This window comes from Copadichromis virginalis, linkage group LG5 (assembly GCF_057382275.1).
Source record: "Copadichromis virginalis isolate Kocher_CV1m ecotype Utaka linkage group LG5, C_Virginalis_male_GT1.1, whole genome shotgun sequence".
Taxonomy (NCBI): Eukaryota; Metazoa; Chordata; class Actinopteri; order Cichliformes; family Cichlidae; genus Copadichromis; species Copadichromis virginalis.
The window spans coordinates 36,244,622-36,267,734 of record NC_140622.1 but is presented as its reverse complement, the minus strand read 5'-3'; the positions used below and the strand labels follow the sequence as shown (position 1 = coordinate 36,267,734).

Below are 23,113 nucleotides of genomic sequence, written 5' to 3'. Positions count from 1 at the left end.
TAAAGACAATGTTGGATAACACCTCCCACCCACTCCATGACATGCTGGTCAGTCACAGGAGCATGTTCAGTGAGAGACTGAGATTACCGAAAAGCACCACTGAACGACACAGGAAATCATTCCTGCCTGTGGCCATCTCCCTGTACAACGCATCCACTTAACACACTGTTTGCTGCTACAACTACACATGTTTCTTTTCCAAATATTTATTTATAAGTGACTTATGTATGTATGTATGTATATATATGTATATATTGTACTATTCTTAGTTAGCGTATTGTCTGTCTTGTCTTAATGTTGGTTTAAAATGGAGCACTGTAACAAAAAATAATTTCCCCCAGGGATCAATAAAGTATTCTGATTCTGATTCTGATGAAACAGTGAGAACAGGCCAAAGAGGCATACGGGTGAAGAGAAAAGACAGAAGGGTTTAGTTCAATAAAAAAAAAAACTCTTTAACATTTTTCTGCACCTGTATCCTGCATCTAAAAGAAGAGACTAACAGCTGAGTAATGGCTTGATTCATTTCTCTTGATCTTATCTGATCCTGCGTGCTTTTCTGAAACCAGACAAAGGAATTACAACTGTCGAACACCTGCTTTAATCATTCTGAAAAATGCCTCACTTAAGAGTTCTGGAGGTTGTTTGTCGTGTGTGTCTCTACTGATTTTGAACTCTCTGTGTGTGTGTGTGTGTGTGTGTGTGTGTGTGTGTGTGTGTGTGTGTGTGTGTGTGTACATGTACCCGTCACCTAGTACAAGATAAAACTTGTCTGCCTCAACACCAACAGAAACAATATTGCAAAAAATAACCCCACTATAAAGGCTAAAATAAATTTGCTGGTCTTTTTACAAGGTTCTACAAAAATTATAACAGTGGTGGACTTCAGGAGATATTGCCTGTTCCACATTCCTTTCTCAACCATTTACATTTTATATGTATATTTTTAATCATTTGTTTTATGCAATGATTTTGACTCACACTTACACTCTGAACAACATGGAGATAAGAAGTATATGACATTTACGCAGCTGTGAAGAGTGAGTGAAGTGTGAGCGCTGAAGCTAGTGGCATACGAGTCATCAGCCAGCAGGCCACATCCAGCAGACCCAGCCAGGCTCCACCATCAGCCAGCAGGCCACAGCCAGGCTCCACCATCAGCCAGCAGGCCACAGCCAGGCTCCACCATCAGCCAGCAGGCCTAGCCAGGCGCCATCATCAGAAATTCCGCTTCCGGGTCCCTCGTGGTGGCCGCCTCGTGCTCTCGCTTCAGTATGCCACCCAAGAAAGGCCCAACACCAGAGGAGGTTGAGGACATTAAAACCTCCCTCGGAGCGCTGTGCGGAGACGTGGCCGCAGTCAGGGCACAGCAGGAGCTGCTTCTGGGGCTTCTGGAGGAGGTAAAACAGCTACGCCTCCAAAATGCCGAGAAGGACAGACGGATCATGGATCTCGAGCGGCGGGTGGATGAGCTGGAGCAGTACACCCGTACGAACGACGTGGTCATCAGCGGTATTAAAATCAAGCCGCGCTCGTACGCGCGCGCGGTGGCCGGGAACGTCGGGGAGCCCAGCGACGAGGAGACCCGCTCGGTAGAGCAACAGGTGGCGTCCTTCCTCCAAAGCAAGGGGATAGAGATGGACCTGGAGCACATAGAAGCATGTCACTCACTGCCCAGGAGGAGTGACAGACTGCCGGCCATCATTATGAGATTTGTCAATCGGAAGAACAAGGTCGCACTGCTGAAACAAGGACGCAAACTGAAAGGCACGGACGTTTTCATTAATGAGCATCTGACACGAAAAAACGCAGACATCGCGAGGAAGGCAAGGCAACTGAAGAAGAACGGTAAAATACAACATACATGGGTAACAAACTGTAAGATTTTCATTAAGCTAAACGGGACACCAGAAGAGGCAAAAGTACTGATAGTGAGGAACATGGAGGATCTGGACAAGTATAACTGACACCAATGTATCAATTACACCAGGAAATGACATGGACACGTTGAAATTAGTTCTTCAACAGAAAGTAATTGATCTAGATTGTGAATATAAGGAGCATAATATAATAGATCCAGAAATAGATTCTGAAAGTAACTTTCTCTCTTCTTTTGTTAAAAATTGTAATTATTTCACTCAGGAACAATATGAAAAAGAAATTAACCTAGACGGGAAGCTCTCATTAATTCACTTTAACAGCAGAAGTATGTACTCTAATTTTGATTTCATTAAGGACTATTTGCAACAATTTTCTCGCCCCTTTAGTGTTATAGCCATCACTGAAACTTGGTTCAATGTCGATAAAGGAATAGATTTTTGTTTGAATGGATATGATTTAAAATACATGAATAGATTAAATAAGGCGGGCGGCGGGGTTGCTATATATGTTCATAACTCTATAAAATATAATGTTGTAACAACTATGTCTATGGCTATTGATGGAATTTTGGAATGTTTGACTATTGAGATTATGAATGAAAAAAAGAGAAATGTTATAATAAGTTGCATATATCGGACACCCAGTTCAAGTATTGACACTTTTAATGAATGGATAAAAAAAACGTTTGCTTCGGTGAACCAAAAATTACTATTTATCTGTGGTGATTTTAACATTGATTTGCTAAATCCAACAAGGTTAAAAGCCATTGATGACTTTACTGACACAATGTACAGCTTATCACTATATCCAACAATAACGAAGCCAAGCAGAATAACATCACATAGCGCCACTATTATTGACAACATTTTTACTAATGTCATGGATTTCCAAATTAATAGTGGTCTGCTTGTCTGTGATATAACTGACCACTTACCAGTTTTTACTTTGTGTGACTGTGATTTAAAAAAAAATAGATACCAAGATCATGATAGCAAAGCGAACAATAAATGAAGAAGCAATTCATGCCTTCAATTTCGATTTAGCACAACAAGATTGGAGTTCGGTGTATGAAGAGTCAGATGTGGACAAGGCTTATGATAATTTTCTAGATATTTTTACTATGTGGTACAATAAACATTGTCCTGTAAACGAACACATGACAAAGAAAAAAAAGATAAAAAGTCCTTGGCTCACAAAAGGAATTATTAATGCTTGCAAAAAGAAAAACAATCTGTATAAACAGTTTATCAAAGTAAAAACAAAAGAAGTGGAACAAAGATATAAAGCATATAGAAATAAATTGACTGATATTATAAGAACGAGCAAACAACTTTATTATAGAAGAAGATTATATGAAAATAAAAACAATATAAAAGGAACTTGGGATGTGTTAAACAACTTAATTAAACAAGGATCTTCTGGAACATCATATCCTGAATATTTTACTGATGCAAATGGTGAAAATCACAACATGAGTAATATTGTCGATGGGTTCAATAAATTCTTCATAAATGTTGGCCCTGAACTAGCAGCGGACATCCCGTGTCATAAAAATGAAAATATCAGTAATATAAAATCAAATCCCTTTTCACTGTTCCTCTCAGCTACAAATGAGCAAGAAGTAATAAATATCACATTAAAATGTAAAAGTAAGTCTTCAATGGATTATCATGACATAAATATGTCTGTAGTTAAACAGGTTATTCTGAATATTGCTAGTCCCTTAACATATATCTGTAATTTATCATTTCAGTCCGGTTGTTTTCCAAAAAAAATGAAAATTGCGAAAGTAATACCACTATATAAAAGTAATGACAAACACAGTTTTACCAATTATAGGCCTATTTCTCTACTGCCTCAATTCTCAAAAATTCTAGAAAAACTTTTTAATTCAAGATTAGAAAAATTCCTTGAAAAACATCAAATAATAAATGTTGGTCAGTATGGTTTCAGAACGCAAAGAACCACTTCAATGGCGATAATTGAGGCAGTAGAAGAAATTACTGATACACTGGATAAAAATAAATATGCAGTTGGTATTTTTGTTGACCTCAAAAAGGCCTTCGACACAATCAATCACTCAATTTTACTGGATAAATTGGAAAGATATGGTATTCGAGGGAAAGCTGGTAACTGGTTAAAAAGTTACCTAACAGGTCGGGAACAATATGTTAGCATAGGGCATTACCATTCAGAGAAACTTGGTATTACATGTGGTGTTCCCCAAGGGTCAGTGTTGGGACCAAAACTTTTCAATGTATATATAAATGATATTTTTGATGTTTCTCAAGTACTTAAACTCATACTGTTCGCAGATGACACCAACATATTTTTCAGTAGCGATGATTATACTGATCTTGTAATGACTGTAAACAGGGAGCTAAAATTAATAAAAAAATGGATGGACATAAATAAATTATCATTAAATATAAATAAAACTAAAGCAATGTTTTTTGGTAATTTAAAATATAATATAGAATTACCAATTATCATTGAAGGTGTACCAATTGATAATGTGAGTGAAAACAAATTTTTGGGAGTTATAATTGATAACAAAATTTCATGGAAACCCCACGTCAGACACATAAAAACCAAAATTTCTAGAAGCCTCGCAGTTTTGAACAAAGTGAAACAATTCCTTGATAAAGATGCACTTCATACTCTGTACTGTACCCTGGTTCTTCCATATCTTACATATTGTGTGGAAGTGTGGGGAAATACATATAAAAATACAACTAATCCATTAGTCACAGTACAGAAACGAGCACTGCGTATTATTCACAAGGCTGGTTATCTAGATCATACTCACAAATTCTTTCTTCAGGCAAAGTTACTTAAATTCCAGGATCTGGTTAATTACAATACATCCATAATTTTGTATAAAGCTTTTACTAAACTTTTACCGGCAAATTTACAAACTAGATTTGAAATTCGAGAAAAGGTTTATAATGTGAGAGGCTTTGGAGAATTCAAATTACCCAGAACTCGAACAACCCGTAAAGGCTTTTGTGTGTCTGTATGTGGTGTGAAAATCTGGAACAGTCTGAGTTTACAATTGAAACAATGCAAAAATATTCATAGATTTAAATTTCTCTACAAACAGTTGGTCTGGTCACAGTATACTCAATGATGGGTTTTAGTGTGCTCTGTAATGTCTGTCCTCTTACCATTGCTGGTATGGATTCCAAAATAAAAAAAAAAAAATAAAGTGTGCGTATGTATGTACATATATGTACTTGTGTGTGTAGATATATATGTATGTATATGTATGTGTGTTTGTTACTTGTAGTTATTACTGCCTGTTACCTGTGGTAATGCAATTTATAATTTATATATTCTGTATTCAGTTATGAAGGCTCTAATTGTTGGTTGCGAGCTGCCGCTTAGATGCTTGTATCTGCCCGGGGCTGTTGATGGGTCTGTATGCAATGATGGGCGTAGCTGCGGGAAGTTTATTGTTTTTTTTTGTTGATGAGTGAGTATAGGGGTGGGATTTAATAAGTTTTCTTCGTCCCACTCCTTTTTCAGGCAAGTTTTGTTTTTTGTTTTGTGTATTTTATGTTCAATATAGGTATTTGTTGTGCCTGAAAATGAATAAATAAATGAAATGAAAAAATGAAAAATTTTCTGCCTAGACACTTTATCTCTGTCATATAATGCGATGTTTTGCAACTAAGTGCAGAGTGTCGAGCATAAGTCCTAAATCTTTAAAGAATGTAGATTAGGTCAGAGGGAAGCTGTGTTTGCAATCAGAATGATGCTGCTGATGATGACTGAAAAAAATGAGTATTTGTTGGTTTGTTTGTTTGTTTTTGTAATTTTATCAGAACCACTGAAGTTGATTGCAAATCAAACAATTAAGATGTGATGAGGCTTAAAATAATCATCCACATACTCACATATGTTAAATGTTCATTTTTTTCCTTCTTCTTCCTGTTAAAAGGGAGTTTTTTCTTCCCCCTGTCACCAAGTGCTTTCTCACAGGGTCTCATCTGGTTGTTGTGGATTTCTCTGTATTATTGTGTGATCTTTAACTTCAAGCAACCTTTGTTGTGATGTAGTGATAGGGCTGGACTGGTAATCAGGCATACTTTGCATCTTCCAATGGATCAGTATAATTTATTTTTCTCTTTGTTGACATAATTAAACAGTCTACAGGTCGGCTTGAAGGGCTGGCACTACAAGCACTGACACCTGCCCATTGGTTAATTTTCATTACTGACACTGGCTTGCCCCATAAAATCTCTTAACTTGACCGGCCCCTCCACTACCTTTCCTGTATGCTCATGCACCTTGTTGAATAAAGTTTAGTGGCCATTGAGAACTGCTGGAGGGATAGCAGTCCCAACAAGAGACCGAGGAAGGTGCAATTAATTTTAATATTTATTTAATATTAAAGTGCAGAAATCACATGGATGGGCATAATAGAGAAGGGAGAGATTCAAGAGATTAAAAAAAAACTTTTTAAGATAAGTGTGGTTCAAACTGTGACTCATCTGACTAAGTGTGGGTTGTATGAAATCAGTTATTATGAAAATATTTACATCATTTAGTTAATGGCAGCTGGAAGACATGGCTAAGATAACATGCATTAATATAAAAAGAAGGGTGAATAAATAACTTAAGTTATATCACACATGCATCACAAATATTTTTCATCTAGTGCCATCGTAACATCCATGTCATGTAGATCATTTTGACATTTATTTTGAACAAACAAGTTTGAAGAGGTACTGTTTTGTCTGCAGCGTTTTTGGTTTATTTTATTTACCTAAACCCAGTGATTGTTTTGCAATAAACAAAGATGAAGATAATCAAAATAGTAATGACATGGTCTTAAGAGGTTGTGTACTGGCAGAGGAAACACAGAAACAGAGCCGATGGATGTGATGTGAAAATATCATTTATCAGCTCGTGGTTTCATGCTGGCTGTGGAGTAATAGGATGAGAGGAAGATGAATTGTCACTGAGGGCCCCATGTTAAGGTGAAAGGATCTCCAGGGGCTGTTTGATGTCTGTTCAGTTCACAGTGAATCCTATCTCACCTTATTGTATCCACACAGAGTTCTCAAAATTGGATCACAGTTGATTTTTATCTTTGAATGTGGATCACTATTATTGCATTAGATACGAGAACTACACCCCCACCTAGTCTGTCTTTCTTTCTGTTCTCCTACACATTTCCATTTTGACTTTACTCCTTCTTAGCACAAATATGGCAACATCAGAGAGTGTCTCTGACTCTGGCTCTTTTTTTCTGTTCTTAGTTCTTTTCTCTTTTTAGTGAGATATTTTATGCCAGTTTTGCATTTCTACCATAAGACTTTTTTTATTATTTTGCTGTGTCAACTTTCTAGAAAGGATTTTTTTTCAGTCTCTTTGCAACTGTAGTCCCTTTAAACTACTCTGTTATATCGGACGCTTTCTTAGTCTGTTGCATCCAAGTACACTCGTTCCACATCAGTTTCTCGTTTATAAAAGAAATATTTGAAATGCAAAGTGTTTTTATATATACATTTATTTGAAATGGGTAGAAAAGTCTTAACGTCTGTGCCTTCTTTCTTGTTACTTTATTTCACTTTTTCTTCTTTGCTTTCCTAAGTTAATTCACACCATCAGTGTGGTGGATAGGGACGAGCCACAGTCTGGACATCGTTTCTACTTCAATCTTGCCCCTGAAGCCTCCAGCAATCGGTACTTCTCCCTGTTGGATTTGAAAGGTAAGAGGGTAGAGATCCTAAATTAAAGTTATGTGTGAATAAGCATTCAGTATTTGTGCAGCTATGCCGATAAGATTATCAGCATTATTGAATTTTTAGGTAATGACAGTAAAAGTAGGAGTCCTGTCTATGACCAGGTGTTATATTTGTTATGATTGAGTTTAAGGATTTGGATGTGCACAGGTGTGACATATCTATAATGAACTGATACTTATCACCATAATGAAGTGATAATATTAATAATATTTTATTATTAATAATTGACCCCTATAAGGTCCAAGTGATGAGGAAAAGTAACAAAAAGTATCCAGGTTGAAAAAAAAGGAGACAAGGAGGCACAATTGCTAACTTAAAAGTTTGTATTATTTTTTCTTACTAAATAAATTGAAAGAGACGGACAAGCCACTATCGCCTTTTAAAGACAGGAAACAACTAAACCAGAGTTTTTTCACTGAATTATAAAGTAAATCAAAAAGGCTGAATCACCAAAACAGACACTCCTCTTCACAGAGCAGGACTAAGCAACCACCACACACAGCTCTCTAGCTACAAACCAAAAAGGCTCTCTGGCACTCGAGTTCTGGCTTTAAGTAGTCTGGCACCTAAGGGGGACAGGCAGCAGGACACTCGCATACATAGACCCTGCAAGGACCGTACCACTATATAGAAATTTGGTGAAATCCATTTTTAAAAATGCACCTTAAGACAATGTTTACTTAAAAGACTGTTGCTCAAAAAACTTTGTGAAAATATAAATTTAAATACATAATTACAGTTTCTGCGTTATTTTAATCCAGTGCCAGATGGTTGATGTTTTTAACATAAAATAACCGATAAAGTTAACTGCCAGAAGACAAGTTGTTTGAGATGTTTTTTACGGTGTAGGGAAAATTGTGTATTTTTTGTGTGATTAGACCTTTGTCTCATAAAAGGGAGATATTTCTATTATTATTTTTTGGATAAACACCAGCTGTTACGCTCCTGCTAGTTGGGAAAAATATCATTAGAAGATATTGCATGCCAGTATGTGGATGATTCTCTGCATTTTAAAAAAGTATTTTTATGGTTTTATGGTATATCTCATAAACTGCAGAGTTGTACCGTGACTATATTTTTTTCAAAGCCTTTTATATAAATGTTTAAGCTTTGGAATATCTTTCACATTTGAACACTTTAACAGTGGATTTTTTTCTCTATTCCTCAAATGATGACTTTTTTTTTTTCAAATATTGTGTTGAACATAAAATTTATACCTACCTGCAAAATGTAAGGAAACATTAAAATCAGTGTTCCCCAGTGATGACTTTGCTTTGTCAGGAAGATGAGCTTCTCCATGCCTGTCTGTGTTTTTGCAAATGCACTTGCAGATCCGTCGTTTAGATATGTGTACCTAAGTGAATGTGACAACTGGCTAAATCAAGATTGATCTGACACCAGGAAAATGTCAGGGGAGCAGCCGGAGCCACAGAAATGTCACTGTAAAGGAGGCAGCAAGGTCTGCTGCAGTTCCGCTCGCTTAAATGTGAATCCAACAAATATAACACAATAATAAAGATACAGACACTGGGGACAGCAGAAGTATACCACAAGTGTTTTTCTGCCTTTTCACAAAAAAATGCACACTTACACACACATTGGAGAATCATAAAGGTTATCAGTGTCTGCTTACAATATCTGCCTTCTATGTAGGTGATTATGGAAACTGGTAAATAATCACAATACATATATTCTTAGATGTAATGTCACCCTATTTCCCTGGAAAAAATACACAACTTTCATATATAAATATATATATGTAGCCTACAAGCCCACAAACAACACCTCAGAACATGTATATGTTTTGATGTGAGGCAAACAAAATACCACTCAGACTTTTGATTCTTCTACCCCTCTTTTTTACACTGCCTTTTTTTCATGGACACATTTGTCAGCTTGTCACTTTCAATCTGTCACTTCTCTTCCTTATCATGGCCTCACATTGCGTTCTGTCTCCAAGTCTTGACACACAATGATGAAAAGGCATTTTTTTCATGTTGGTAAACTCTTTGAAGTTGTTGCTGGTCGTCTGTAAAGCAAAACCTTATCTCAACAAATATAATTTGCTGCTACATGACAAACTGCCTTCATGTTATGGGTGAAATGCCCCGTAGCATGCTAAAAAGATACATAAGACAAATTTAAAAGGAAAATAAAAATACACATTTTGTTATAAAAAAAGAATTGAAAACTGAATCCTAATCTAATTATCCTTCCGGATACAGAAATTAAACGATACGTGGTGTGGGGGTGTTTTAAAGTTTTCAGAGGCATACAGTCTCAGACTGTTGTGTTCATTTGGACTGGCAAATTAAGTGATCAATTACATTGTTACTGTTGGATACAGACTGTAGCAGATGCAGGGAGAATCTTTTCCGTGCAGCAGTGGAATGGAATGCTGTGTTAAAGTCAAAAGGACAAATTGAGGTGTAGGCTTCCCATACTTAAACGGTAATATGAAAATTGTTCTACATGTGTCAGAGGAGCTCCAAGACAACACGAATAACAGTGATATACGTTTGAAGAGATGAATTACTTGCTATCCTCTATGCAAGTATACCCACGAAGCCACTCTGACTCTATTTGTCAAAGCCTCATCCTGTATTCTGACTTACATTTATCTTTGTCTCTGGCAGAGAGCTTGTACATACACAAGTAAAGTTTAATTTCACACAGTGGCTTTCACAGTGATTTCCTCTCCTCTCGTTGTTTGCTTTTGAAAAAGAAGATACATGTTAAATGTTAATGGCATAAAAGCAGTTTATTTTACCATAAAAGTTTAACCTCAGGTTAAACTTGACATTCTTTATCTGGAAACCTTGGACTGTGCACCGACTAAAATTATTTATTCTACTTGAGTTACTTCTACTTCTATTTGGAATTATTGTCAACTTTCAAGTCTTGAAAACTATAATTATTTATTTAAGTTTGAGTGAACAACACTTCTACAAGTAGTTCTTTTACTGCTTTTCTCAGTGCAGATGTAAGTACACCCATATGGAAAAGAAATAGTAAAAACTTGTATGTGATTACTCATGAAAGTGGCCACTTTCATGAGTAAATCATATAAGGCTTACATGATTTACTCATGAAAGTGGCCACTTTCTCATTACTTTCATACATTGTTTTAGTAAGTATCCAAAACATACAAGTTTCATTATATAATTTTTCAAGGGATCTTATATCTGTTTTCACTCTTATATGCTTTTCATACAAGTTTCACACAAGACAGATACAAACTTTATAAGATTTATGTATATCTTTTCCATATGGGCAAAGTAGACAAAAAACCACAACAGTGATAATAAACTTACTGATTTGAGTTCCATGAAATTTACTGAAGGCTAGTAAAAGCTAGACACTATCAAGGAGACATAGATGGTATTATTTATCATAAAGACACTAATATGTGTTTCTCTGCTTTACCTTCTCTCTGATCCCAACCCATATCTGACCCAGACAACACAGCTGGCATCCGGACTCAGCGGTCAGGCTTTAACCGCCATGAGCAGAACGTGTACTTCCTGCCTATTCTAGTGGTTGACAGTGGGCCTCCCTCCCTCAGCTCCACAGGCACCCTGACCATTCGTGTTTGCGGCTGTGACACAGGTGAGTGCTGCTGTATGAGCTGCACCATTACTAACATTATCATCACTGTCACCTTCTGCAGAAGCGGGAGTGCTAAAAGGTCATCTACATGCCAAACAACAAAATAACACAAGGGCATAAATTTGCATCAAAATGGTCCTCTACAGAGATTTCACACTCTTAAAATCATAATATATACATGATAAAAGACATTTTCTTTACAAGATGAGGCTTTGACAAACTGCTTGTGTTGAATTTGCAAAGTAAATGCTCCTTTTATGTTTTATAATGCAGATGGAGCCATCCAGTCCTGCAATGCCACAGCCTATGTAATGAGTGCAGCTCTCAGTCCTGGGGCACTTATAGCATTACTGGTGTGCATGCTTATACTAATAGGTAAGCAAGTGAATGTTCTTATAAATGCATGGAAGATGAATGTATTGCTGTATGTTGAATTTTTGTATGGATTCATTCGTTTGCTTTTTTGCTGTAATGCTTAGTTTGGGATGGTTACTTTGAGATTCAGTGGAATCACAGTGGGATCAACTAGTTGACAGCTGGGCCTAAAGACATCAATTCAAGCTCAGTGCCTTTTTGTCATTAATTCCTACAGTCATGTTACCTTTTATTGGACTGGTCAGTTTTATATTTAATCCATATATAATTGAACTGAAAATGCATATTTGTTAAAAACTTAAATGAGAGACATTAAAACAGATCAAAAACACATTTTGTTGCTGCTTTCACTAGAAGAAAGAGGCACAGATGACATCTAGTTTTGTAAACAATATCAAGCTACTTTGATCCCTGGAACACAGACTGTGATGGAATGAATGGGAGTGAAGTGAAAGTCGTCTTGAGAAAGCAAACATTTAAAAGAGCAGCCTCAGCACTTGGAATAGAGGCTTTAAATGGGCTTTCCAGAAATTATTGGATTTTTATAGAGAGACACATACACATGTGCACCTCCTAGCACACATAAATGCATATGCTAACCCCCTAAGAGATGTTTGATATTGCCATTTTTTAAATTTTCATGAGTTTCCTTCCCACTTTCCCCTTCTGTACATGTTGGAGCTCCACTCCACAGTGACAGCATGAGACCACAGCGCTGTCACAGTGTTTTGTTTCCCTCGCTCGTTCCTCGACACACTTTACATTGCACAGGAATTGAGTGATGGATGATGTGACACAGACTCAACTGTGAATAACATCGCTAACTATTTCTTTTAAGAGCTTTTCTAATGAGAGTTGTTAAAACTCTGTCTCCATTAACTGAGACATCTACTGCAGTGAACTTCAAAAGCAGAGCATCATTTATTCATCATGGCTTTAAAAGCCTCAACAAAATGTTGTGTACAAATCTAAGGCAACCTCTGCTGGCTATAAAAATGTTTCTCTGGTATTGTGGTTATGGTACTCTGAGCAACATTGCATCCCCCTGAAAAACCTGGGTATGGCCTTTAAACTACTAAAAACCTCGATTCTGTGCACGAAAATAGACTGTACAAAATATTTTATTTAATGGGTGGCTTAGTGAACAAAAACAAGCAGTATGCAGTTTTTTTCTTTATTCCGATGGTGTAAGTAATCCGTGCCATTCTCTTGCCTGTAAATGTGCCTCATATAAAAAGCTGAAGGACATGCTAGGTTAAAGCGCCTACATTCTGCTAGTCATCATGTGGACAGTCAAATCTCAGGACTGCAGGGGTTAGGATCAGGGGGATAAACACTGTTTTCACAACTATCATGTAGTGTGAATAACAACACTAGAGTGGGACATGTGACAGGAATCGTATCACTTCAGCTGCACACTTTCCTCTTTTCCTTTTTCATACTATACCACATAACATGCTATACACCTATACAAATTGCAAACCTAGATTAACAACTCCACTCCTAGTAACTGCAATGTAATTCATTCTCTCTATTCAACGTTATTGTGTGCACATCATCTTCTCTCTCCCACATTTGCAGATATACACTCTGACTGCCTAACCAACAAGCTAGCACTCTCTCCAGAGACTGGGCAACCTCTATTATATCAATTGTTGGGTGATGAGAAAAATGAAAACAAATTTCTGCCTAATTACCTTACGAACAAACAATCCCTCCATCAGTTCATTTATAGGCCTGATGTGATGAATCCATTTCACTGCGTTGCAGCATCTGCATGCATCTATTCCAATTACCTCCCATCTGCTTGTGATGAACTCCCGCATGGGGGCAACCAGCGCAGCCCAAGGGTAAATTAACCGTCTTGTCAGGAACGCTTATCGCAACATCTGTACACATAGGGACCAGCTTTGTATGTATAAGAGACAGCTATGCGCAGGTACATATGCTTCCTGCAAGAGTAAACTCTGTACATGGTGTTGAATTGAAATTTAGACGTGCTAATCTCCTAGTTAAATATGTTTTCAGTGGCTTTCAATTCAAGCATCTGTATACCTAAAAGGTAAATTCCATTAGGAGGGTTTTTGAAAAGTGAGGCTATCAGATCATCTTCGCTTCAGAATACCACATAATAGCACATACTCTTTAACACAGTTTACTGAAGGGAGGCTGTTCTGCACCTAGGAGTTCATAGTTTCCTACCTCCTATCTGGTAATTGTTTTTCAATTGCTATAAATGCCCTAAAATTCATTTGTAAAGTGAAACACCCAGGGGGTTCATTGCCTACAGAGCTGTGACACAGACTAAAAAGCTTTGCTGATCTTGAATTGGATTTTATTCATCATCTCTGACTGATATGTACAGTTGTTCTCTTCTTACATTGTTTGCTGGGCTCCACTGGGATACGGTGTCTGTAGCCATTGTGTTTATTCTTCTCCTGTATGAATTGGGTAAATTAATTGCCAGGTGGCTGAAGAAAGAGTCACGGTTTGTGGTAAACTGTGGCACACACAGCCATGCATACTAACCAAGCACTAAGACAATTACTCTAAATTCACACTAATGTGAAGAATAGTGAAGAACAGCAACAACTCGTTGTATAGATCCCATCACTATTATATTCTAATGTTGTGTAGGGTGTACAAAGAAATGAGATGGGAAGAAAGGTGAAATATTTATTAATATACTCATATGACCTTCAGCGTCACATTTTCCGTGCCCTTATGCATATTAATATACATGCTTTAACATGTATGGATTTCCTGTACACAGCACCTATTTCTAACATCCATCTATTTTGACTCGGAAACAACGTCACTATAGCTCATTTTCACAATGTATGAATGGGTATTTTGGGTTCAGGGCATCAAACAATATGTGCCATCCAGGACAGCACAGGCACCATTATAATTGATAGTCTTTTTATCTCTGTGGGCTTGTAGGCATCTGTTTTAGGCTATCTGTTCCAGAAGATGCATGATGTGTACTGCTTAATGATCTATCTGAATGTCCCTTCACTGGCATCCCTTTGGAGCTGTTGCTTATTGTGCCTGCTAAAAGGAAAAAAATACTGTAGGTACAACAAAGCATTTTAGAGAACATGCCAGGCAACTTCTTTTCCCTTATTGAGATTATATTGTAAAACGGGAGAGTAGAATAATTAGCTTTCCATTTTAGAGACAGAAACAATTCTGAGCCTGCAAGAGTGTTGTAGTACTTGCCAATTTGTCAGCAATTTGCAATTGGCAGTGTTTTGTGAATCAGGACAGTGCTGCCATTTATAATCTGGTTTTTGTGAAATATGGCCCTCAGAAGCGAAAGACCATTGTTTTTCATGAACAAAAATAAACAACAACAACAACGAATGTGCATTACGATAACAAAATACCAAGGAAGTGAGTCAGAAGCTGTTTTGATGCTGTTGTACAGTTCAGTTTTTGATCTACAGTAGATTTTTTTCTCCTTTTATTTTAATAAATGAATGTTAGTACAATCGTATTGACAGGCACATCAGAATAAAGTACTTTTATCCTTGTCTTTCAGAGTATTTACTATGCACTGTAGAAAAATCCCTTTGCACATTCTTCTTTGCTAATAACCTGATCAAAGAGCAGCTAGATTGCTGTTTATCCCACTACTCAAAATTGAGTTGTTCATTATCTTTGTCACACTCCCCAGTGTGCATCATTCATTAATAACTGGCTCTAATAAGTTTTTACCATCACTGTAAATGACATTTAATGTTGTTGCAAATCTGAGACAAATCTGGTGGAAGTTTCAGAGGGAAAAGTGCAGCCCTGAGGAGGGATGACGAAGTTAGAGGGTGGGTGTCTGAGCTAAGTGAGACTTGTCTAATCACAAATGAAGGCAGTAATTAAAACAACTAAGCTGAAATTGAAGCCAGATTGATTTATCTGTGCATACAGCCTTTGTTTTCCTCTCATCTCATTAGTCCATAACAGGATCTATCACAATTCTTTTTAATCAAGACTTTTAAGCATTTATCTCTCTTTCTGAGTGGTCTCCTCAATTTCTTAGCTGAAGAAACAAAAACTCTTACTTTCACTTGACTTGGATGAGTATTGATATACAGATTGGTCTCCATTAAGCTTTTTGAATCATATTTCTGAGCGAGGCAATCAAGATGTTGAAAAATCAATGCTCATGCATTTGAAATGTAAAACTTGATAATATATTATCTTCCCCTGCGGTGCCTTTGCCCCGAGAGGTGAAATCAAAGTTACTATGGGTGTATTTAGAAACTTTCCTATGGAAAGCACTTGCAAATCCATCATGTGCAGTGTATGCTCGACATACACATTTAGCTCAGTAAGGAGAAAGAGAACAAGTAACAAGCGGAATTTATTGCAGAAACCTGAGCATGCAAAATAGAAGCATTTTACTCAGATGAAAAGCAACATCATAGAATGAAACCCCAGATGAAGGGGAGGTAGACTAGACTGCAAGGACCCTAGCCACCGGCGGTGAGTTAGCAGATGGCTGAAAAAGACTGTTTAAGATGAAGTGGACAATCCAGATGGGTTGAAGATGCGAAAGAGACAGTTTGACAGTCAGATTAACAGACTGATAGGATTTTTTTTTTTTTTTTTAAAGGGCCTGAATCTGTAGGCATTTTATGTGTTTTTTCATCACAAAATGTCAAAGGGATTCACTTTTTGCATGCAATATGTTTAAGCCTCTGTGTGATGAGAAACCTGTAAATGAGAACCTTTTTATCTGTGTTTTACCAAAGCACGAGAATTCATGTGTGGGAACGTTTGTGGATATATGTGTTTTTGTGTTTGTCTTAAAATCTATTCACTGAATTGAATTGAATATGTTATTTTAATGTAGAATTACAAATATCGTCTCTTTTCACTTTCTTGTTCTCTCTCTCTCTCTGTCCATCAGTTCTTGTTTTGCTGATTCTAACCCTGAAACGCCACAGGAAGGGCCAGAGGATGACAGAGGACGAGGAGGACATGAGGGATAACGTCATCAAGTACAACGATGAGGGTGGAGGGGAGCAGGACACTCAGGCATATGACATGAGTGCTCTGAGGAACCTCTATGACTTTCCAGAGGCCAAGAGCTGTGACTCTGGCCCAGACATCCGCTCACTGCCACAGTGGATACAAGCTAAACGAGTGGGTGGCAGTGGCGCAGAGGCAGCTGCTGCGGCAGCAACAGACTTTTCCCTTTTCAAAGGCTACATTCGAAAGAAGGTGGAGCAGGCTGATGCTGACCTGTCAGTGCCACCATATGACTCCTTCCAGACATACGCCTTTGAGGGCACCAGTTCACCGGCGCTTTCGCTAAGTTCCATTCATACACTGTCCACCACCTCAGAACAGGATTTCTCCTATCTCAGCGAATGGGGACCACGCTTCAGGCAACTGGCAGGCTACTACGCACCAGGAAACCCTGAGGAGGAAAGGTCCTAGCACAGCTTCTTCTCAGCAGAGACACTTTTAAACACCCTCTTCTTCCTCCTACTTATCTCTCTCCCCTTCTCACCCTCTGGCAGGCTACTGAGATCAGAGCCAGTCTATGTACTCATTAAAGTCAGAGTACCACCAGTCTCAGACTTTGAACTCCTTTGAGAAAACTTTGAGAGGTTTTTTTTTTTTTTTTGCTTTCTTTTTTTTACGCTTGTTTGTATTTTCTTGTGTGTGAGAGTTTTAAGATTTAAATTAAAAAGCTCTGGTGATCATATGAAATAAGGAAGAGAATGAGCGATATCTAAAACTGCTATTCAACCGTGTGCAAAGGGAGAGCTTGTTTCTCTCAGGAAAGAAGAACATTTCTTTTAAGTTAAAAGACGGACTGTCAGCATTACATGGGTGGGGTTAAACCATGCCAAGGTAAAGTGTCATGTATTTATTTGATGCCGAAATATTTATGTATTTATTTGTTTTTATGTATTTATTTATTTATTTATACCATGCTCACTATGGTAACTACAAGAGTGAACTCTGCTAAAGTGTTAATGAAAAAGTGAGGGGAAAAGGACATCATGAATCAAACGACACAACATGGAAGAAAGAAGAACTGCATTAGCAGGGGAGTCCACACAATACCAGTGAAGAGATGACATCTGGGTCATATAAAATTACATTCTGGAAAATATTTCTATTTATTTTCTATGACCACTTTTGTAAAATAATAACCAACTTCAAACAGATATCCGAAAAGCAAAGGAAACTAGAACAGAGGCAACACACTGAATAATAGAACTGCCGAAGAAAACAGCTGCCAGTTTAGTCTGAATGGCAAAGACTGATGCACTTTTGCTGTATTTTAGTGATTTATAAAAAAAAGGAGGGGAGTTTATGGTGACAAACTGAGAAAAAAATGTGTGTTAATCATTTCTTATCCTTTCCACAGCCATTTTTAAGGCAATAAGGCACAAACCGCAGCAGTGATTTAAGACAAAACAAAATGACTGTTTTCCTGGAATTGGCTGATGCCCAGCCTTGTCCTACAGGGAGCCAATCTTTATTCCAGATTTGTGTGTGAATGTGTACAATATGTTCGCTTTATTTCATATCCTGAGATGTTTAATTTTCCTTTTGACATTTTATTTCCTTTGGGGTAAGGGAAGAACGGTTATGTCTAATTAAAGAAAGAGTTTTATGGGATAATGTGATTAAGGAAGTGGTCACATCCACCTGGTATCCACAGCCTTTTCAGTGTTGACCTTAACTTGCAAATGTATGGAAAATGAAAAAAAAAAAGCTAAATAAATATTTGATTTTTTGGTAAAAACTACATCTCCCTTGGTGCAATAAACTAAATTACTCAGTGAATTGCTTTGTAAATGAGATCACGGAGATAAAGTAAATAGAGCATCTCTGTTACTAATTATTGTTTGCCACTTGTTTGCTGAAGATGTCTGCTGAATTATGAATAATTGTGGAGCTAGGTTTTGTTTACACCAGGGGTAGATTCAGAGAATAGTTGTAGATGGAAACAAACAGACCATATGACAGGCCACAGCCAAACAAAGACTCTCCTCTCAGCGTGTATCCCTCCTGGCTGCCTTCTGCCAAACTACAGTAACTGTCGTAGTCACCAGAGGATGCTGAGGTTTATGAAGTTGCTTTTATCTTTCTGACCTGCTGCTAAAATGGCCCTTCAGACAGTGGCTTGGATTCACATTCAAGTCCTTTCATAACTGGGTTTCAAAGAAATGTCAGTTTTTTTTCAGTAGCGCTACTGTATCCACTCATAGTTTGCTAAGAAGTGACATTGAACTATGTTTCAAACATAACTCATCCATCACTGCTCGACAAAAAAAAGGTATAGCTAGACTTTTATTCTACAAAACTAAAGTAACAGCAGCATGACAAAATATATGCTGCCACACTATTTTACAAGTATAGCAGTGATGCCACAATCAGCAGCACAACTTGACTTCACGTTGTTGCAGTTGCAGAATAGTTGCAACTCTTTTTTTTCTGTAGTTATTTCAGTCAAAAAAATAACTACAGAAAAATTCTGTAATTAGCATATGGATGGATAGTCTTTAAAAATTGTGCACCAGTAATTAAGTTATGTTAAAGAAGAAACTCAAATTGATTTCACAATTTAAATCACGTTTTACATCCCTGGCTTCATCAATATGCATTGTACTCTATTATACTGTATTGATCCATACTGCATCAGTGTTTGTATTTATTTGTGCATCTGTGCCAAGGAGTGGTTGGCCATTCATTATTAATCATAGCTTTTAGCCTAAAAGCATTTGCTCACTGACAAGCAAATGTCGTACGCTGGATGGATTTATACAAATGTAGGTCAGCATGAGCTCCCTACTCACAATCATAAAGGAAGGGTTGCATGTAAATGTCCTTTAAACAAACTATGTAGACCACAATGTTGTCTAGGTGACCAAAATCTGCAGTCAAAGAGGTCATGTGACTAATGTTGTAAAAGCTGAGGTTGAAGAGTAAGCCCATATTTAGGGGAAATGAGATCCTCCAATTGCAACTGTACATCCATGAAAATGCAAATGAGCCTTTCATTCATCTTCCGTTACCGTCTAGGAAAGTGTCAATATGCAGTGATGACCTGAACATGTGAACATATGAATGCATTTCCATAAATCAGAATATCCGCCGAACTCCAACGGCAGCATGAGGCCAGTCATTAGTTATGTAGATAGATGGCTGGTGATTGACAGTTCTCCAGGGGGATAGCTGTGTGCAAATTAAATATCCTCTTCTCTTTGTACTTGGCTGGGTAATGACAATTGATTAAACATTGGGGAAATATGAATGTGCGCTGCTGAAAATATCAATCACACATTGCCTAATAGCTGAATAGCATTAGTTTTTTTTTTGAGTGTTTTTTTTTCTCAGGCATTAAAAACAAAGCTTTCACCTTCAGCAGTGTAAAAACAAATTCATTTAGCTAAAATGCAGTGCAAGTACACTGCATAAGCAAACCAGACTACAAATGCAGCACTCTGACAAGGTGAATTAATAAAATGAGATGAGTACAATAGATAGATGGCCACTCACTCTTTACAAAAACTGGACTCGGATAGAAAATTGTATGTCTTTTTCTTCACAAAATGACACCTTTTCCATGGGCAGAGAAGCGTTTCATTCAAAGATTAGATAATGACCATGACTTTTCTCTCACGCTTGTGTGACAGCACTTTACCTGGGTCTGCAATGAAATCATTCAGTACAAATCTGAATCAAAAACAAGGCTCCCATTTATTTGTATAGCATATTCAAAGCTCAGAATTAAAATTAATTAAAAGCTTTGTCAGATAAAACACACAAGACATCATGAGTATAAAAAATGATACTAAAAAAAAAATCTAATTACATCCATTTTCTATTCTACTTCAGGTTCTGAAAGAGAAAAATCATTGACAGCAAACATTTGGGGTGAGGCAGGCTGCAATCTGGACAGGTTTGCCACAGGTCTAAATCATATAGAAAAGGGGCCATGAATAAATCTGCTTCAGCATACCTGTGGGAAGAAACCCAAGCAGGACAGTGGATAACACACAGACTCCACAGTGAAAAGCACATTATTCTCAAATAATTCATTTTCAGTTTGAGGCAACACTGCCACCATCACATAAAAATGTGTACTTTTTAAAAAAACATTAAGATAATATTGATTCTGGCAATGCCTGAGGTCCTTGGGCAGAGTCCACTATCTTATACAAAGGTCCTAATGGGAAAAATCCCATTTTAAGTCTTAGATAAGTAAACACAGCCCTGCTAGAGGATCAGAGGTTGTGCACTGGCTCATGAAGAAATAAATGTGTGCAGTAGCCAGCGACGAGTCCTGAGGAGGCAGTAAAGCTCAGTAAAGCCTGGAGAGATTATTTGTGCCTTATTCAATGATTCCATGATTTATTTATTAATTAATTTGCATTGTGTTAAAGATCTACAGTGGTCTAATTCAAAATAACTATTACCTAAAAATTTCCAACAAGCAAGATGTAATGCATCCCTCAAAGAATTAGCAGGTTTCTACTGCCTGTTTTTTTTTTCCATCCTTTGTTTTTGATTTCTTTGGGCGGTCATGATCCCGCTACCTATAAATCGAGTCATTCGTGTTTTCATCTGTTTCTGCCATTTTATCAAAGCTGCTGGTGTTTCACAGATACACAGAAGGTCTCTTTATGGCAATAGGGAAACAGGTGTCTTGCTCCCATCTCGTCACATTTAAATGAAAGGGGTGTTTCTTTTTACAACATGCAGAGTTACTGTTGTCAAGGGGCATATTTTAACCTAAGCTATGATCTTTTTGTAAAGCAGCTTTCAGTATCTGAAACTAACCAGGTACAGTGCAAAACACAGAACTCCCAAAAGGGACACAAACTGTGATCTCCTGGCTCTGAAAGTTCCAGCTTACTTCCTCTCTACCCCCTCTGACCTTCTAATAAGGGTTTTATTGCTCTTTAAAAGATGTTATCTCTGCCTAATGTCTAATAATATCTTGTGTCTAATATTGGCTGTGCACCATTGCCAAAGGACACCTTGTGCATATAGACCTTGTCCAAGAGCAGCATTATCAACAGAATGACATTGTTTTACGTCCAAGGATGTGAAAGCGTTTTAAAATGTTAGTCAGGTGAATTAGGTCAGCCTGAAGCGCTTGTTAATTTTTTTTTTTTTTTTTTTGGTATAGAAAGGTTTATTTTTCAGATATGCATTCATGTGTAGGTATTTTCTCAGAGAAATGTTTGATATGCAGCAATTATAGTGACAGATGGTAAACATATTAAACACTACCATTCCTTTCTGGCTAAATAAAAGCGAGAGAGGGAGCTATGGTTGAACAAGAGTGAATGACAAGAGCATTAGCAAGACCAAAGCACTGAAACAGAAAAATCAACATTATTTTCCAAATGTTTCAGGACCGTTACATTCAAAAGCACAAATTAATATTTTCAGACCTCCTTCATCCTGTCTGGTGTGGCTTCTTTGCTCTGCATGTGTGTGTAGCTCACTGACTGTAGAAAACATATATTTATACAGTCATTGATGTGGCTCAGCCAGCCCTGGCCTCAGTCAGACACACACTTAGAGCTCTTTAAACATTCGTAACAAACATAGAGTGGAAGTTGTGGAGATGAGTCAATAATGTACCCTTGTCATTGTCCTTCCTGCATATTAATTAATAGTGGGTTAAACACCCACCCACACAACACTGCTCTTCTAAAACATCTTGAAAACAGTAAAATAAGAATAAAATCACTTAATCCAGGGAGAGGTTAATACAGAAAGTTAAACTGAAAAACACTTTACAAGTAATGGTTTTGAAAGACTTATTGTTGTCTGTAGTGTCTATTTTGACTGGAGTCTATTAAGGTTATGCAAACACATGACCACTGTGACATTCATTTGGTCACCATTTTGGATGTCTAAAAATGTAAGGTCAGGTGAATAAAGTGAATAACGACCATCTGTCAACCACCTGTCGCAAGGGAAAAAATAATTATTCTCCAAGTGGTTGTGAGTGGGTACTACCATACAGGCTGAAGATGATTGTTGATGCCCCAATCACCCAGGCCAGCCTATCAGTCAGCAATCCCCTGGAAACCACCAGGTAGGGAAGGAGGTAAAAACACTTCTCAACTTCCAGTTTGAAACACATTTTTCCCAGTTTTACTACTGCTTGGCTTGTAGTTAGTAAGTATTTGCAGACAAACATGAAATACTATGGGAACCTGCCAGCAACCAAAGCACTTACTAGCTTTTTGGTGCAGCAACCCAGCAAGAGCCAGCAGCTTCTAGCAACCATTGCCAGCAACCAGTCGATCATTCAAGGCTCCTAAAGACTGTACAAAACTCTGACCATTTAGTGACACCACGTGGTAAGATGTGTCTAAAGTATATTTTACCTAAGCAAAGTCATCTTTTCATTTGTTAGTGTCATTGGATGAAAGCTTATGGGTTAAGTGATGAGACAAACAGATTTCAAAACTGAGGATATGAGTTTACACATTCTTATTCAT

At 37.4% G+C, this 23,113-nt stretch overlaps 1 protein-coding gene across 1 annotated transcript in view; it reads left to right on the top strand.

Moving 5' to 3' along the window:
• The window catches only part of cdh22 (cadherin 22), a 97,614-nt gene extending 78,951 nt beyond the window's left edge, over nucleotides 1-18,663 (top strand). Inside the window, exons 9-12 of the mRNA XM_085457605.1 lie at nucleotides 7,484-7,601; nucleotides 11,097-11,246; nucleotides 11,520-11,621; nucleotides 16,534-18,663. Of these exons, the coding sequence (XP_085313731.1) occupies nucleotides 7,484-7,601; nucleotides 11,097-11,246; nucleotides 11,520-11,621; nucleotides 16,534-17,066 (903 nt within the window). The 3' untranslated portion in view covers nucleotides 17,067-18,663. The remainder of the gene's footprint in view (nucleotides 1-7,483; nucleotides 7,602-11,096; nucleotides 11,247-11,519; nucleotides 11,622-16,533) is intronic.
• Nucleotides 18,664-23,113: the final 4,450 nt, after the last annotated feature.